Raw genomic sequence first — 18,408 nt, 5'->3', positions numbered from 1 at the left:
AAACTCATTAAATTTTATATTCTAAAATCACGGGTGAGAAGTCGCACCCGAATGAGGTTTTCATTTACCTTTTTATCGCACAAGTCATACTTTCCCCCAAGTTTTTCCAAGTGTACTAATCGGGTCTAGTTCCTCTTTTGGAAATGCTGGTGTCTTTTTCCAAGAGGCTGAAGGGACAGGGTGTCAGGAGCCCCACCCTGGTGGAAGGAGGGGCGGAGGGTCTCAGCAGCTCAGCTCTGCTACAAAGCCCAAGGCCAGCCGCCTTGCAGGAGGGAGTGGAGCCCAGCCTTCTAGAGGGCAGGGAGCCAGTGTGCATCCTGGGGGAAGACTGGCAAGGAAAAGAACACTGGGCCGCAGGGGGCAGACAGGATGCCATGGTAACCAAGTGGGGTAGTGGGAGCTGCTAGCTATCGAGACTGGCATTCACCAGGTTTACCCTTGATAGCCACCCTACCTCTAGGGGACAGAATGCCACCCTCATGTCACAGATGCGGAACGTGTGAAGTGTGAAATTATGACGCGACTCATAATGACAAAGGTCACAGATTCTTAGGGATGGAGAACCAGGGTTAGAAGCAGCACATGGAACCCCAGAGCCTTTCCTCAGCGGCCAACGGCGCGGCAGAGAGGAGGCAGGGAGATCCTAAGTGGGGAGGCCATTATTTATTAGTGGCCTAAGGAGGAGCAGGGAGGAGTGGCAGCCCCCCTTCGGAGGAAGGAAAACACGGGCACTTTGGAGAGGAGAGGAGAGCCGGAGGCGGGGGGGTGGGGGGGAGGGCTCCCAGAGGCAGCTGGAAGGGCCAGTCCTGGCCCTCCGAGTCGGTGAGCTCGGGCAGAGAGAGTGGGGCAGTGCCCACGGAGAAAGGGCCTGGCTGGGGTTCCGCAACTGGGTTCCAGGATGCTTGCGCACAGCTCCCTTCTGTGACCCGGGCAGGGCCTTTCCTCCTGAGCCTGTTTACCGTCTGCTGAGCAGAGAGTAAAACCAGGCCCTTTGCCGCGCACCGGGATTTGCGCGCCCCGCATTTGGCAATGCACCTGTTTTTCTGGCACACCTGGTTGTGCAATGCGGGCGTCGAAGAGGCGCTGAGCAGCGAAAGCCGACACACCCACAGGGCGCGCCCGGAGCCCAAGCTCAGACCCTCCCACAAGCGGGAGGCGGCCAGGCACCGGGACCCGGCAGTGCCCTGGGCCTTCCCGTGTGGCCCCTCGCCTCCCGCGCCGGGCTCGCGGAAGCCACGGCCCCCGCAGCCTCCGGGGCAGCGGCGAGGCCCAGGAAGCATCGGGGCTGCCATGGCGGAGCCGGAGGCCGCGGCCGAGGACCTGGACGCCCTCATCGACAACCTGGACTACCTGCCCGGCCACTTCCACCTGGAGATGCAGCTGAACTTCGAGCCGCGCTCGCCGGCCTCGTTCCGCGCCCGGGACCTGAAGCTGCGGCGCGACGGCCTGCGGCAGGAGCTCGAACTGGCGGCCGCCCCGCAGCGCCCCGCCGTGCGCCACCTCCTGGGCGCCTTCGCCTTCTACCTGGAGGAGCTGGACGAGGCCCGCGAGCGCTTCCTCGAGGTGGCCCGCGAGGACCCGGGCAACCTCAACGCCTGGGCCAACCTGGTGCACGTGTACGCGCGGCTGGGCCAGGAGGAGGAGGAGGAGGCGTGCGCCGGGCGGCTGGCCGGCCTCCTGGGCCTGGAGGCCGAGCGCCCGGCGGCCGGGGACCCCCAGCTCCGCGCCGCGCGCTGCCTGGCCGAGCAGGGCTACGCGCACGGCTTCGACGTGGGCTGCGCCAGCGCGCAGGAGCGAGCGCGGGTGCTGGCCGCCGGCATCGCGCTCTACGACAAGGCGCTGGGCTACGCGCAGCAGGTGGGTGACCCTCCCCAGGCCGGGAAGGCTGGGCTCGTGGCCCTCAGAGTCTGCAGGGACGCCCCCGCACCCCAGACTCTCCCCGAACCCTGGCCCGCTGGCGTCGCTGGCGTCGCTGGCGTCTGGGATACCCTTTCGGCGCACCTCTCCTCTCCACCATCTCTCAGGCCCTGGGGCCCAGACCCAGCTTGTGGCTTTTCTCTGCCGGGCTAGGGCGGGGACGGGCTTCCTGGCGGGAAGGTCTGCCTCAGTTTCTCTTTTGGCAACGCTGCAAAATCAGCCTGGCCAACCCATCCTTCGCGTCTTGCTCCTCCCAGCAAGTACCTGTCCGTGCTCCTGTGCACACCCACCTAGGTAATGGCACAACCCATCTGCCAACCCGCCAGAGGCGTGGGCAGCATTCTTCCCTTCTCTCCCCCCTTCACGACGCCATCCCTATCCACTGGGACCCCAGCACCGTGCATTCTGCATAGCCACTCCCCTGCAGCCTCCCTCTGCTCGGGCCTCCACCATTTCCTGCCCGGCCACTACCTTTGCCATCACCCCGCCTGGGTTCCTGCCCTCCTGCGTGACCCTTTGCCTCATCTTTCACCCTGCTGCCACCATCGTGTTGCTCAGCCTCACTGGCCGTGTCCCTGAGCTGCTTACACCCCCAGGGACTCCCCACTACCTAGCAGAGAAGCCTGAGGCTCTCCAGTGGACATCTGGGACCATCCACGCTCTTCCTCTCTGCTGGCCCTCTGCCCTGCTCTCCCTTGCAGTCAGACTTTTGCCACAGCCTGCTTGCCTCCCTGCGTCCCCCCTCACTGGGCCAGGTCTCCTTAAGCTCACCTTACCTCTCCCGCAACCCCTTCCTAAGATGCCCTTCTGATCCACCTTTGACTGGAAGGTTCGCTCCCATCTTGGGTTTGTCTCAGGCACCCCCCTCCTCTAGGAAGCCTCCTCTGGCTTCTGCAGGCTGGGTCAGATGCCTGCCCTGGGCTCCCGCAGCACCGCTCACACTGTCCGTTCACAAATCTGTCTCCTCGGGTTCGCCTTGAGGTCTTAGAGGGGGGACCACATCTGGCTGGGTCAGCACTGCAAGCCCTATAGCAGGGACAAGTGCCTGGCTCACGGTGGCACTCAGTAAATGTATCTTGTATGGGCAGAACAGGGCCCGGCACCAAGTAGAAAAATTCTAGGTGTATTAGTTACCTATTGCCGCATGACAGATACCCTCCAAGCCTCAGCAGCTTAAAGCACTAAGCATCCATTACCTTATAGTTTTGTGGGTCGGGAATCTAGGCATGACTTAGCTGGGTACCTCCGGGCTGTGGTCTCACGTGAAGGCTTGCCCGCTGGTGGGAGGCCCCGCTTCCCAGCTCACTCACGTGGTTGGAGGCAGGCTTCAGCTCCTCACTGGCTGTTGGCCAGAAGTCCCCCTCTGGTCCTTGCCACATGGACATCCCATCACTTTTGCTACATCCTATTTATGGGAAGCGAGTCACTAAGTCTAACTTACACTCGGAGGGGACTACGAAAAGGCACGAATACCAGGAGATGGGGATCGCCAGGAACCATCTCAAAAGCAGCCTGCACTGATGACAGATGAATGATGTAAGGGCACTATCCTCCTGTTACAGAAAAGGAAACCACAGTTCAGAGAGGTACCATGGCTTTTCCACCAAGCCAAGGTTTAGCTGATAATGATGATGTTGTATGTGGCTTAGATTTGTGATGTTTACATAACAGTGAGCCTTCACACACCCGGGGCACTTTTCCCTCGGAGCCTTTTCCACCCAAAGCCTTGTCTAGCTTTAGAGAGGAAACGTGGGGTCCAGACCTCAGGGAATGCCGCTTAGAGGGCACAGACTTGGGTTAAAGAGAACAGCACAGGCTAGAGGTCAAGATGGTGGGCTCTGGGTCAGATAGTTCAGGTCCAAATCCCAAGCCCTGACACTGTTTCACCTCCAGTCCATCCTTAGCATCACCTAGCTTCTATTTCCCTCCCTGTAAAATGGGGCTAATAATGGTACTTACGTCCTAGGCTCCCTCAGCTGTGAGATGAGGGCACTCCCATTTGGTTGATGTCATCATGAAGACCTGATATTTGGCAAGCACTTAGAATAGAGCCGGCACAGAGATGTGAGATTGCTGATGACCTCTGCCTCTCCTGGGCTGAGAGACTCCTCAGGACGTCCCAGAAAAGCCTCTTCTGCCCCAGGTTGGGGGTAGCTGTGGCCATCGTGGGGGGGGTCCACAGGGACCCAGGTTTTCCGTTTTAAAGCCTGAGCCCCAGGTCCTGAATACCAGCTGCCCCCAGCGGGAGGCATGGCTAGTGTAGTGTGTATTCAGTGTGGTCCAAGCATCAGGACAGGACCTAAATGGCCTTGAGCTAGGAGCCAGGGGGCCCGGTTGGGTCTTCCCTTCCGGGCTGTGGTTTCCCCCTCTGTGAAATGGGAGCAAAGAGGGGGGATTGGATGTTCTATAAGGCCCCTTCCTGAGAGCCTGGGAAGGCTTCCTCGAGGAGGTGAGCATGGAGGCAGAGGTTTGGGTCACCTCCCTCCCACTGATCAGCCTAGCCATGGTAGTACCCCCCACACACAGAGAGTGACTTCCCAGAGGATGGGGTGTCAGGCAGGGCACTGCCCAGTGCTTCAGGAAGGGAACTGCTTCAGGTGGGCAGTGGCCAGGCACCAGGCTCTGTGCTGTGTCATTGGGTCTGGACAGGATGGCTGTGGTCAGCCCCCCATCGCAGGAGAGGGTTGGGGATTTGGAGTTCCCATCTTGTCATCTGAGAATTCAAAAAGATGGTGTCTATAAGGTGCCTGGCTCAGAGTCCATGACAACAATGGCCACAACAGGGTATCACTGCAGCTTTCATTATAGTTGAGAGCAGTTGAAGAAGCAATGATTTTAAGCCTAAACACCTCTAACTTTTTAAAAATACGGTAATTCAAACCTTTCTCTAAGAAATATCCCTGTTCCAAGCTAGCTCAGTTATTTGATGTTCTTCCCCTTTACCCAAATACCAGTGGCTTAATACACATACGCCCCACCCCCACACATGCAGGTCCTTCACCCCTGCTCGTGGCCCCAGGGTGACAGTGAGGGCCGTCACCACAATGGGCACCAGGCACCCAGCACAGAGTTTAACATTCATTAGTACACTGGATTTATTTTCTATTTTGTATTATTTTTTAGAGAGCGAGTTTGCGCAAATGAGGGAGAGGGGCAGAGGCAAAAAGAGAATCTTTTTTAATATGGTTTATTTAACTATTTAGAGACGGAATGTGCAGTCATGAGCAGGGGAGGGGCCCAACGTAGGGCTCAATCCCAAACCCTGGGATCATGACCTGAGCCACTCAAGCGTGGGACGCTCAACCAACGGAGCCACCCAGGCGCCCCCATTAGCGCATTTGATTTTTATTCAGACTTCACAGACACCCTGCCAGTTGAGTATTGTGACCCCCCTTCACACCAAGGACATAGGAGGGTCAGGGAGGGAAGCGGCTCGCCCAGCGTGACCTGGTGCACCCGGCTGCCTGGACTGCACCTGCCGGCTGGGGCGGGAAGGGAGGGAGGCAGAGCTTAGAGGCCTGGCAGACAGCCTGGCAAACAAAGGTGTGGACATTCCAATCAGTCCGCACACCCAGAGGGGTGGGGACCTGGTAGGAAGGGCCAAGAGGGCACAGCTGGGAGGCCCAAGGGGTCAGTAGCTCCAGGGTCCCTTGCACACATGGGCGCTCGTGCACGCACACACACACACACCCCTCCCTACCTCTGCAGCCACCTAGGAGTAAAGCCGGCTCCAGGCCTAGGAGTAAAGAACTGCCCTCCTGACCGTGGTTTTTGGCATCCCATGCGGTCCCCCTCTCCCTCAACCTTCCTTTCTTACCCTCCCCTTCTCCTCGGGGGCCTTGCGTGGGTGCTCTGGTCAGGGCAGATGTGTGTGTGACTCTGGTCAGGGTGTCAGTATGAGAGTCCACGGGCGACAGGGATCCCTGCTCTGCCTGCCATGTCCTGGGTGACCTGGGCCAGCCGTTTAACTGCTCCGAGTATCCGCATCTTTGACATGGGGGACAGTGGTGCCTGCCTGACCGTGTTTGGGAAGTGTAACTGTGCTCAGAGAGAGAGGGCCCAGCCCCAGCCCCAGCGACATCCTCCTCCCCTGACGGGGCTGCTAGGACCCAGGACACAAGGGAGCCCCCGAGTCTCTCCTTCCTCCTGCCCTTCCTGCGGTCTCCCTCGCCCAGGCCCCAGCCGGTCTTGGGAAAAGAGCAATGGCAATGGGGAGGACCCCACTCCAGGTCAGGGGCCGGGACTGGGCTCCTGCCCCAGCCCCGCCGCGACTCGCTGTGGGTTAGTGGGCAAGTCACCTCCCCCGCCCGGGCCTCCGTTTCCTCCTCCGTCAAGTGAGAGGATTGGACTAAGGTGGTGGCCGGAGTGATTCAGGGACAGGAAGGACTGAGGAGTGGAGAAGTGGGCGAAGGAATGAACTTCCTGGCAGAAGAAGATGCATAAGCACATGTGGGAAACCACAACTTGGGGGTGCAGGGGACAGTATCTTGAGGACTTCAGTGTTGGAGATCAAGGCAGGGTNCCCGGGCCTCCGTTTCCTCCTCCGTCAAGTGAGAGGATTGGACTAAGGTGGTGGCCGGAGTGATTCAGGGACAGGAAGGACTGAGGAGTGGAGAAGTGGGCGAAGGAATGAACTTCCTGGCAGAAGATGCATAAGCACATGTGGGAAACCACAACTTGGGAGTGCAGGGGACAGTATCTTGAGGACTTCAGTGTTGGAGATCAAGGCAGGGTTTCTCCTTCCATGGTACTTGCAAATATACATGTGCACATGCGCGCGCGTACACACACACACACACACACACTTCCACAAATCTCAGTGGTTTGGGTTTAATCAGGTTCGGCTAGAAAAAGAGATGAATAACTAACACTGGACAGTGAGCTAGGTACTGTGCATTCGTTTACTTTTCATAGATTATCTCATTTGGTGCTTACAGAAATGCTGGGAAACCAGAATTGGTATTATTCTGTTCTACAGATGAGCAAACTGAGGCTAGAGAGATGTAGTGCCTTGCCCAAGGGCACACAGCCATGAGTGTCTGGCAGAAACTGAACCCAGGTCTCTTGGACTTAAAGCCCAGGCTGAGGGACAGCTTTCTTGGTCTCTGGCTGCAGCCCTCTGCTGGCCTTGGCATCATTCAAATTTGCCTATCCAGAGCCTTCTGAGTTTGCTGCGGGCTTATCTCCCTTCATGCCTAGCAAGTTTGGGAACTGGCTTTCCCCTCCCCATTGATACAGGACCCCACAATCAACCTTGCCATGAGCATTGTCTGGCCCAGCTACCTCTCTTACAGGGGAGAAGAAGGTTACACAGCACAGACCCATGGCAGGAGCTGAGAACATTTGGGCATCACTGTTATTATCAAGAAAGCAGGAGACTTCTTCAAACCCACCCAGCCTCTCTGGGTGCTAGAGCTGGGTGTGGACCCAGGACTAGACAGGGGCCCTTTTCTCTAAATAGTGGGACAGAGAAGTGGCTTCACATAGTCCTGCAAGTCTAGGGAACCAGTTCAAGGCAGGGGTGACCCACCTGGATGACATGACAGACCTAAGACCAGAAGAGGGGTGATGGTGGGAAACTGAGGTCGGTCTGCCCGAATCTTAAAATCCAGGAAGACCGTCCAGGGAAGCCAGCCCAGGGAGGCATAGGTGACTTACCCCCATGGCGTAGCCCCCCTCCCTCAAATCCCCTCCACCTGTCACATGGACCCCAACCAGCAGGCCTGTGACATGGTCAGGCCGAGTGGGATCATCCCATTTGTGGATGCAAAAGCTGAGGCCCAGGTGAGCCCAGGGCCTTTCCAGGACCCCTGCGGGAGGCAGAGGCAGGAATGGGACTCCAACCCCATCCCTCTGTCTATTCTCCACACCCCCCTGCAGCAGGAGCTAGGGGAGGGGAGGAAAAACCCCTGCCCTTGCCTTTCTGGAGCACGCGCCACAGGTGGGGGCAGGGCTCCGTGTGCAGAGCAGGGAGGCTGCTCCGTGCCCTCACAGAGGACATTCCAGTTGTGCAAGAAGAACACATCCCTGAAGCCTGCCACCTTGCGACTTTTATTTCTGCTGTGTCAGCCTTCACAGGGTTGGCGTGATGAGGTGGAAAGAACAGGGGCGTTGGAGGGAAGCAGATCTGAACTTGAATCTTGGCACTTCCGCCCCAGGCTGTGGGGCTGGGCAGTGGCTTTTTTTTATTAGCCTCTGTCTCCTCACTCAGAAAAGGTGGAGGCTTCATTCCACCTTCTTGGGTTGCTGTGAGGGTCCAGTGCATGGGTCCCCTGAATTGCTCAGTGGAGAGCTGATGCTCAGAAATGCTCCTTCCTTTTGGTCCTTCACACTCCCCCTCTCCTGATGGAGAACTAGTCTGAAAGGAATCAGAAATGTGGAGTACAATGTCATGCAAAGTTCAAATTGCAAGGCAATTATTTTCCTGAGCCAACAAGTCTCTGGAGAGCCTGTTCAGATACATATAGATTTATAGGTCTTTCGTATAATAAAAGATCTTCTACTGAAATCCTTTAAAAAAGCAAAGCCCCCCCCCCCAACATTTCCTTCTTCAGGGGTAAATGGAATGGCCAGGCTCCATCCTTGTACCAGCTGAGTTAACACATACCTGCTCTGTAACTGCTTGTCCCAACCCTATTCTTTGCCGGTTCGGCCAAATCACCTACCTTAGTCACTGATCCATGCTGTCCGTGACAGTGTCACTGTCAGAACTTGGATCCTCAGGCATCCCTGAGGATCACAATTCTGATCCTTGGGCTCAAGGATCCACCAACCACCCAGTTCCCTGTGGTGCAGTACAGGGAGGACCTTGTGCATCAGAGGGCCGACTAAAACCCAGGTTGTTCCCCAGCCCACCCCACCCCGACCCCCTGGTCCCAGGGTTCCTGATTCAGTGAGTCAAGAACTCCCAGTTCTATCCAATTGCCAGGTGCTGCTGCCACTGCTGGCGGGGGAGGGGGGGGACCCACCTTGAGAACCACTAGTCTGGAGTCATTAGGTGCAGGGGTGGTGGGGCCGGGCTGCTGGGTTCCCAGCTCTGCTGCCTTCTAGCTGTGCCACTCTGGGCCACAGTTGGCCTCTCCCATAAAATCGGGATAATCATTGTCACCACCTCGTAGGTAACCCTGGGGGTTGAACGAGTTAAACACACGTAAACTATGTGCCCCGTGCATACCAAGTGCTCCATAAATTTGCTATTATCAGTATAGAGACAAAGCACTCTTTCCAGGTTTCAGTCTGGGCTTTTACACAGCCAGTGTGTGACCTCGAGGACATGGTCCCGTCTCAGTTTTCCCATCTGTGCTAAGAGATTAATGGTGACACACTTTACATTCCACACAGGAGGGTCTGAGGATCAGATGGATTCCATGTGAGTCCACTCTGTAAGTGGTAAGCACCACGCAAACACTCGCAGGTAGATGTTGTGGGAAGAACATGAACTTGAAGTCGGAGAAACCTGGCCTGAACTGACAGGTGAAGTAGGCAAGCCTCTGCCTCTTTGAACCTTTGCTTCTCTCCTCTAAAATAAGGGAAATAACAGTGCGGGTCTCTTGGGAGCAGGGAAATGTCCTGAGGACCCCTTGACTGAGAGCTGTGCCTCACTGAGTCCTAGGATCTAAGGATTTCACGTTAGGGTCAGCGCTGGTGCCTGGGCCTTACCCAATACCCTCCCACAGATCTGCCATGAAGGGCAGCCTAATGTGAGACCCCCTCTAGTGTGCAGCCTGGGCTACAGACCCAGGAGCCCCAAGCTCCCAGCGATTGATGAGGACCAAACAAGAGAAAGGGTGCTGTGTTGCCCAGAGCCCATGCCGGGCAGACCCCCAATGAACATCCCTCCTCTGGCAGAAGCCCTTTTGGGGACGCCCAGGCTGCCTCCAAACACCTTGCCCCTAGGAGCCATCAACTCTGGAAGTGAATGCCTTGCAGCCCTCAGAGGTTTTACAGCAATTTTATTCTCCAGGAGAGAGGTGGAAGAGCCCCTCCCTTCTCCAGGAGTGGAGGGAGGCAGCCAGAGGCCTGTTTAATTTAATTTAACGCACTGTGGCTTGCCAGGTTGCCCCTGGTAACGGCCTCAGCTGCTGCTTCAGTTACAACCAGAAGGATTTTTAAAGAGACAGCCCATTTTCGGACCAGGATTGCATAGCAGGGGAATGGAGTCAGCTAGCTTCCATCACGGGGATAGAAGATGAAAGCTCAGGACAGAGGAGACCTCAAACTAGATCTGTTTATGCCATTAACTCCATTCCGAATCTGCAACCCCATAGGCTCTCCTGAAAATGTCACTCTTCGATGGAATTTGAGGAGGGACCACATTTAGGATTTGTCATAGAGTGTCACTCGACTAGTTACTTGTCTGAAAATCTGTTTTAACCTTCAAGTGGAAGGGAATGGGGAGTTAGCCCTGCAATTCAGGCATACCGCCACCAGGTGGTGGTATTGCCTGCATAGTGCAAACCATGACCAGCCCCTTGAATAACTCAAGGATATCAAGAGTAGTGGTGAAACCAATGGGTTTTAAGCCTGGACGCTAACTAGTGTGTGACCGTGGTTATGTTGCTTCACCTCTGTGGTTTCGGTATCCTCAGAGAGAAAAGAGTAATCAAGGTAACAGTGCTGTGAACAATGCTTCAGGCTAGGATTATGAAGGCATGAATTAGGTGCCTTCTGTCAGGTACGAACTGTGGTTTGGGCACATATCTTACTTTCTTGTGGCCTTGAATGCCAAACGAGGAACCAGAGAGAGCCCTGAGGATACCACATCATTCTGCAATGCTGGGGAGAAAGGTGCTTGGGACCCCACAGGGGATCTGAGGCCCCAGCAGCACAGTGATGGGCTGGGGCAGGGTGGCAGACAGCAGGGTGAGCCAGGACCCCCTGGCCTCCAGAGCCTGAGACCTCGTTGCCACACAGGGAACTGAAATAGGTCCCATGAACAGAGCAACCTCCTAGATGCCCCTAACCTGCTCAGCTCTAACCCTCGCCAAAAGAAAAGGGGTCAAACATTTATGGAGCACGTATTCTGGGCTGGACACTGGCCTCGCAATGCCTGTGGGACCTATAGTATTATCCTCTTCTGCACACAAGGACACAGCATCTGAGAGGCAACTCATCTGTCCAGGGTCACCCACCTATGCGGCCAGGCCCGTTGGCCACCTGAGCCTCTGCTCTCGCTTGTGGCCAGACCTCCTTGTCAGAAGCCTGAACAAGGGAGCAGATTCTGTTTCTTCCCACCATGACTCAGTTTGGCCAACCTCAAATTGGGCCTGGGGCCAGCTGTCATGAGACCATACTTTAGACAGCCAGGAAGCCCAGAGCACTTACACCTTCAGTCCTAGGCCAAAGGCTTAAGGCCTTTTGCTTTGGCAAATGTTTCCCCACTAAGCCCTCGAGGATCCCCTTTAACCCTTGGTGATTGCCGCTGTCCCCTCTGGATGGCCCTGTTCCTGGCCAAAGCCCCGTACACGCATTCCCACCTACGTGGCAGGATTACTCTCCTAGGTGATATGGCTGTAAAGCATATTGGATCTTGGCCCTCCCCTTTCTCTGGCTCCCCACTGCTCTGCACATGAACTCCAGGTCCTGAGCCGGGCATTCGGGGTGCCTCCTGATGTGCCCCTGCTGGCTCGTCCTCCTGCCCCTNAGCTTTCGCACACCACAGCCCCTCCATCTGATGGTGTCCGATTGGGTGGGTCCTACCTGTCCTGGGGAACCGTGCCCCGGCAAGCCCTCTGCGGGCTATGTGGGCACTCCTGCATCATGTAGGATTCTTCTGCTCGTAACCCCTGGTGTTCCTGCCACTCTGTGAGGTCGTCTGGCTTTCAGGCCACACTGGGAGCTCCTAACAGTGGGACCTGCCTTTCCTCTCCCGTCGGCATCACCCAGCCTGGGCCAAACAGAGAAGATACGTGGTGAATAGCGGCCAAGCAATGTGGTTAGTGGGGCCTCCTCTGGGTCATCTGGCTCTGGCCCTGGGTCAAGAGCCTTCCTCAACGGGCAGTCACACCACTCGGTGGGATCTGACTCACAGGACCCCCGTCTCCCTTCTCCCGCTAAGTTCATCCACAGCCTCCCCAGAGCAGCCGCGACATGGCTTGCCAACCTTTGCTCCCTCTGCCCCCCATTCACACACACCGTGCTCACCAGTCATGCCACATGTCTCCATGCTGAGCCCTCCATCTGAAATGCCCACTGCTACTCAGTACTCAGCGTACGGTCCGTCCTTCTGCAAGACCTTCTCAGAGCCTTTCAGCTGAAAGTGGCCTCCTCATCCTGGTGCATTTGTCCACATCATTTTCATGGCCTTGCTCAAACTCTGCCTCATGCTAGGTCATTGGCAACCTGGTATGTAAGGGGAGCATGGGCATTGGAGCCTAACAAAGGGAGTTCAAGGTCCAGCTCTGACACTCCTATGCTGTGTGACCTCGGGCAAGTCACTTGACTTCTGTGGGCCTCAATACATTCCTCTGTAAAAGGCAGATGCTACCTAGATGATGAGTTGTTGTGAGATTGAGAGGTTGGGGGTCAGAAGCCTGGCACATTGCAGGCGCTCAGTCCAGCCCTATTATTTATGCCCAGGTCTGTTTTCCTAGCTCATTGTGAACCGGTTTCAGCCAGGGTGCAGGTCAATGCAGATGCTCAGAAATGTTTGCTGGACTGAATGCATTCCCTGCTGCTGGGAGTCCGGGGGTGGAGGGGTGCCGGGCTCCTGAGCCGAGGAGGCCATGGTGGATGGGGGGAGGCGAGTCCAGAATCCAGCCCGAGATCCACACTAGGAGACTAGTGTGGAGGGAGGGACCCAAGCCCGCAGCAGAGCTGCTGATATGCACTAGGGGTTTTATTGGTTTTCATTAAAATTCCTTCCCGAGGCAGCAGGAGCTACTCCCATAAATAACAGCATAAATATTTTATCTGGTGCCCAAGTCAGTCTAAATGCGTGGCAAGGTTGGCGAGAATAACAATGGGAAAACAGTTCAGGGCGGGGGTCCTGGGCGTCAGCTGAACTCCATCGACGAGCCCAAAGGGGGAAGCTGAGGGAAGGCACGAAAGGGGAGAAGCGAGTGGATGAGGTGGGGGGTGGGGATGGAGTAAGAAGGTGACTGCCCTGGAATGGGGGGCTCCAGAGCACCAGTGGGGGAGTCCGGGAGAGGGAAGCTTAGCTTGGAAAGCAAGACGGAGGGGGAGAAATGTATCCCACTCCTGCTCTGGGATGGACACCGTGCTCAGGACGTTCACACGGGTTGTCTTGTCAGACCCTCTGTAGTCAGAGGAGGGAAGTGATTGGCCCGAGGTCACTCAGCCACCAGTGGCAGACCCAGGACCACAATCAAAGGTGTCATCTCCTGTTTTCAGGGTTCAGGGCAAGTGTGGGACCCTATGAACGACAGTGGCCTGAGTACCTCAATAACAGCACCCCGGGCCATTCTCTGCTTTCCTAGATCCCAGCGGAGGAGAAAAGGGGCTGGTACTTCACCATGGCCACGCTCTTCATCAGGTCAGGCTGGGGAGCAGGGGACTGGATGGTGGGGGGGGGGGCATGGCCTGGAACCTGGGGAAGAGGGGGCTGCGCCCATTTCTGTGGCAATGGTTCCCCAGTTCCCCTTCCTGCCACTGGCCTGGGGAGTGCTCGCAGCACCCCAGGGACAGCTGGCGGGGGGCGGGGGGGCAGCCACCCATGTCCCTTCTTCGCCATAGGCTAGATGGCGTCCTCCTGGAGCTGGGCAGCGAGGAGCAGAAGAGGCTGCCTGCCTTCAACCGCACGCTGGCCCTGCTCCGGCAAGTGCTCAAGTCCTCGGACCCCCACCATCAAGGTAGGGCCCACAGGGACAGGTGTGACAGCAGCCTCTGCCTGGCTCTCCCTTTACCTGTCACTAGCCCTGCCTGTTGCCATCACTGTCCCCACTTCTAGCATCATCTGCTTTTGGGATCCTGTTTCCCTTTCTCTAGCCCCTCCGTCCCATATACTTGATCATTCATCTCACAGAACTCATGTACCTTGCACCTTGCTCAAGGATTTCATGCCCCAGACGCTCCCTTCATCTTCCTCGGGGCTGACACCTTGCGTGGAGCTGACCCCCTCCCTCATCCTGGGCCCCCTCCCTGTCCCCACCCTGTCCCCACCCTGCTGCTTCCTAGACACCCCTCTCCCACACTTCACCCCCAGCTCTGGCCTGGTGCTACCTTGGGATGTTGCTGGAGAGGAAGGACACCTTCTCCACCACCCCCATGGGCGTCCACGACTGCGGGTACTCGGGAACCGACCCCCTGGACTGCTTTGGCAAGGTACGGCCCCCTGGCCACACCCACTCTCCAAACTGGGATGGACCCTGACCACCACCCCCCCCCCCGACGGACTCCTCTCCTGGAATCCACTGCTTCTCTGGGGGTGCTGTCCCATCTCCATCCCCCACTTTGTGGCCCACCCAGGAAGTGCCTCTTCTTGTGCAAAACAAAAGTCATCTTTATCATCCTTCCTCTTTGCTTAAGCATCAGACCCTCCTCATACCCAGTCCCCAAGTCCACTTCTCCAGCCTTATCTTCTAAGCTATTCCCCACAGTCTCAGACATCCCCTCAGACTTCTCCCCGTCAGGCTGTGGTTCTCACTGTCCTTCCCCACACCCAGCGACATAGTGGAAAGAAGCTGGGGTCTTGTGCCAGCTCGGCCCATGGCCCATGTGACCCTAAGGCAAGTCACTTCCATCTCAGAGCCTCATGATGTGTTAATTATGTCATCTTTCTACCTTCTCGGTTATTGAGAGACTCAAAGGCGGTAGCAGGTAAAGCTGTTCACTGTTCACCATAAAGTGCTGCTCAAGCCTTGTTCCTGGGCACCTTGTTTACATGGGCGTGTCCACACTTAGTTCAGTTTTGAAGTCTTTCCTGGTGGCCCGAGACCCTGAGATAGTACTCATTGACCTGTGCACTAGCACAGTGCCCTGCCTGGGGCACATCCCTAATGTTTGCTGGTAGGCGGGTTAATGAGCAAGTCCTTGACTGATCTTAGAACAGCACATAAGTGCTGGTTCATGAGGATTCTGCGACTTGTATCAGACTTAACACACTGCCTTCACCCCTCCTTGAGGACCTACTCTGTGCCCGGGCACAGTGATGAAGTCCCTGCAGGGTCCGCTATCTTAGAGATAGCAACCCACACGGGACAGGCAGCGGTCAGTAACAATGGGGGGGTTGGAGGAGGTAGGTGCTGTGGCCCAGAAGGAACGCTGCACTGTGTCCGTATGGGGGAGGTAGAGGCTGATTCTGGCACCTCCTCCCATCTGCCCTGGTAAATTGGAGAGCTTGGGCTGGATGTGTCTGAGGAAGAGAGGTTCACTGAGGGTATGGAGGGATTCACCAGGCAGGACACAGGAACGTGGTGGGGGGGCATGAGAGTCTGACTCCTGGGAGTTGGGTGCCAGGAGGTCAGTCATACCCTAAAGTGTTAGGTTCCATATGACCAAATTTACTGGCAGGTGGATTTAGGGAATAAGAGCATTGAAGTGATGTGGCTCTGCGCAGAGACGGGGTTCCAGTGCGTCAGGCAAATAACCAGACAGGTAGTTTGCTCTTACCCTTCTCCCCTTCCTAGGCCATTGAGCTAGCCAAGGACCAGCCCCCGATCCTGAACCGCCTGGCCAAAATCTTCCACTTCCTAGGCAAGCAGGATATGGCCATTGGAACCTGCAACATGGCTCTCGATGTCCTACGGGATCCCGAGCTCAACTGGCAGGCATACTGCACAAGGGCCAAGGTGAGTCAGCCTGCAAGCTTCACCTCAGCCTCTGCCATCAGGAATCAGAGGCAGGGCCAGGGGTTAAGACTGTGTGGACAGAGCCCTAGGGTCACAGAGCCCTCATGGTAGAGAGGAGCTGAAGAATCCTCAAGACACAGGTTTGGGTCTGTAAGGTCGTTGAGTGACAGAACGAAGGAGGACTCCTATCCACTGCGGGCATCCCTCTACAATGACCTTGTCAATGACCTCCAGCCTCTTCTTGATTAGCACTCAGTATAGTCTGACTGAGCTGGGTTGAAATCTGGCCTGTCCACCCATCATGCTGGAACTGGGGACCAGCCACTTCTCTAAAACTCCATTCCCCAAACTGGAAGGTGTGGATAATGCCCTCTGCCTAGAACGCTTTTCTCCCTGATTGGCTTCCTTCCTCACCTCCTGGAGGTCTTGACGAAAAGGAAGCTTCTAGCACCATCTTACTGAAATTGCCAACCTCTTACCAACATTTGATGTCCTCTCTTCTTAGTTTACTGTTTCTTCTTAGCACTTACTACTCCCAGACATACTATTTACTTATCGTGTATATTGTCTCTCCCTCGCACTAAAATACATGCCCTGTAGGGGGCAGGGAATTTTGTTATGTTGCTCTTTACTATCCTGGGTGCCTCAAACAGTACTTGGCACATAACAGGCTCTTGCTGGATATTTGTTGAATGAATGAATGAGAAATGAATGAATGAATGAACTGACCGCCTACCATATGCCAGATCTTGGCTAGAATATGTTCTCTCAACCATCCTAGGAAATCTCCAAGGGAAGATATTAGTGTACTAATTTTTCAGATGTGGGAAATAAGGCTCACAGAAGTTGAACAACTTCCTCCCCAGCTCACATGCTAATAAGGGGGAGAAGGGGCTGGAATTCAGCTCAGTCTAACCTGCTGCAAAGCCAGAGCTCCCTCCTCCCCCCCCTTATGGTGCTTTCTAGAACCAGAACACTAATACCTTCAGCAATGATGACCTCTTTTCCCTACTTCCTCCTCCTCATGCCTCCCCTTCAGAACCTCCAGATTTTTTTTAATGTTCCAAGGGGGGGCGGGGGGGAAGTGGGGATGAAAGTAAGGGTCTGGACTCTTAACTTCATCCAACCCCCTTGTTGTACAGACAGGGAAACTAAGGCCCAGAAAGGGTGTGATTAGCACCCCTGGCACAGAACTAGGACGTAGGACTCTGGGCTCCCAGTCTCAGGGACCTTCTACTGAACCACTGAGCTCCCCTGAGTTGTTGCTGAGAAAAAGGGCAGAAAGGAGGGCAGAGGTCCTTGCTTAGAGCATCATTGCTGAGCCGACTCTCTGTGGGTAGATCCACCTCAGGGCCTACCTGCACGACCTGGAACGAGCCAAGTTGGGGCTCGGGGGCATGCCTGACCGGAACCACCTGGCCTGCGCCAAGGCCGACCTGGAGGAAGTGGTCAGGGTGTGCCCAGGCCTCAAGACCTACCTGGACATTGGCCAGGTAAGGCAGCCTCTTGACTCGAGTAGCCAATTGCTTACTAAAAACCTATGGGGGCACCTGGGTGGCTCAGTCGGGTAGGTGTTGGACTTCAGCTCAGGTCATGATCTCATGGTCTGTGGGTTCGGCCCCGCGTGGGGCTCTGTGCTGACAGCTCGGAGCCTGGAGCCTGTTTCAGATTTCTGTGTCTCCCCCCCTCTCTCTCTGCCCTTCCCCTGCTCGCACTCTCTCTCTCAAAAATAAAAGATAAACATAATTAAAAAAAACAACAACACCTATTTGCTCTCTGCCAAGGCAGCCTTGAGCACTGAGGCCATGGGGAGAAACACAGCTAACCCCCAGCCTGATAACCTACCCACCTCCTATAGTCATGGTGAGGATTATATGAGAAAATGCACACCCGGCATTTAGAACAAGACCAATCTCTTTCTAAAGCACTCAGGAAGTGCCGGCCATTGCTCTATCCAGAAATGCCTTCTGGGCACAACGAATGATTTCTAAGAGGTGACAGTATCATAATTTTACCTATGAGATAACTGAGGCCCAGAGATTGCCTTGCTCAAGATTATAGGACCAAGAGTTGTGGGCTGGATACAATACGAGGGTTTCCTCTCCTTTCCCAGGGGCGGGGCCTAAATTTGCCAAAGAATCATCGGAGGGTGGGAATGAACGGATGGAATTGTTTTTTAGAAAAGCAAGCAGGGGCACGGGATGAGCAGAGAGAAAGGCTCATCCTGGCCCCGCCCCCCACCCAGGTCTACTACTACATGGGCGTGGACGCCATGCAGGAGCTGCTGGCGGTGGACGAGGCGGCGCTGAACCAGGCGCTGGTCTTCTTGGCCTTGGCCGGCGAGTCGGAGCTGGGCGCCACGCTGCCCGAGCTGCAGCTGCTGCGCGGCAAGTGCCTGCGCATCAAGGGCGAGGACGCCAACGCGGCGGCCTGCTTCAAGCGCGCCGTGGAGCTGGACGACGCGGGCTCCAGCCACACCGAGGGCTTCGGCTGCCTGCTCGAGGCGCTGCTGTCGCAGTGGAGCCAGGCGCAGCTGAGCGACGCCGAGCTGGGCCGCGAGGTGGACGCGTGGCTGCGCCGCGCCCAGAGCAAGTACCCCGCGGCGCGCCTGCGCCTGGAGCTGCAGCGCGTGTGGCGCGGCCACACGGGCGAGGTGCTGGGGCTGGCCCGGGCCTTGGTGGCGCAGGGCCGGCCGGCACTGGTGCGACNGGTGCTGCGGCGCCGCCGCGCCTTGTCCCTCTAG

At 56.3% G+C, this 18,408-nt stretch overlaps 1 protein-coding gene across 1 annotated transcript; it reads left to right on the top strand.

Moving 5' to 3' along the window:
• Positions 1–1,290: 1,290 nt before the first annotated feature.
• TTC22 (tetratricopeptide repeat domain 22) lies at positions 1,291–18,408 on the top strand. The gene is made up of 7 exons (XM_077779786.1): positions 1,291–1,857; positions 13,356–13,411; positions 13,612–13,727; positions 14,081–14,199; positions 15,504–15,665; positions 17,006–17,158; positions 17,911–18,408. Exons 1-7 carry the CDS (start codon positions 1,291–1,293, stop codon positions 18,406–18,408), a joined length of 1,671 nt encoding a protein of 556 aa, XP_077635912.1.

The sequence above is a fragment of the Crocuta crocuta genome, unplaced genomic scaffold (assembly GCF_008692635.1).
Source record: "Crocuta crocuta isolate KB4526 unplaced genomic scaffold, BGI_CrCroc_1.0 scaffold168, whole genome shotgun sequence".
Classification (NCBI taxonomy): Eukaryota; Metazoa; Chordata; class Mammalia; order Carnivora; family Hyaenidae; genus Crocuta; species Crocuta crocuta.
This window is presented reverse-complemented; position numbering and strand designations above follow the sequence as displayed.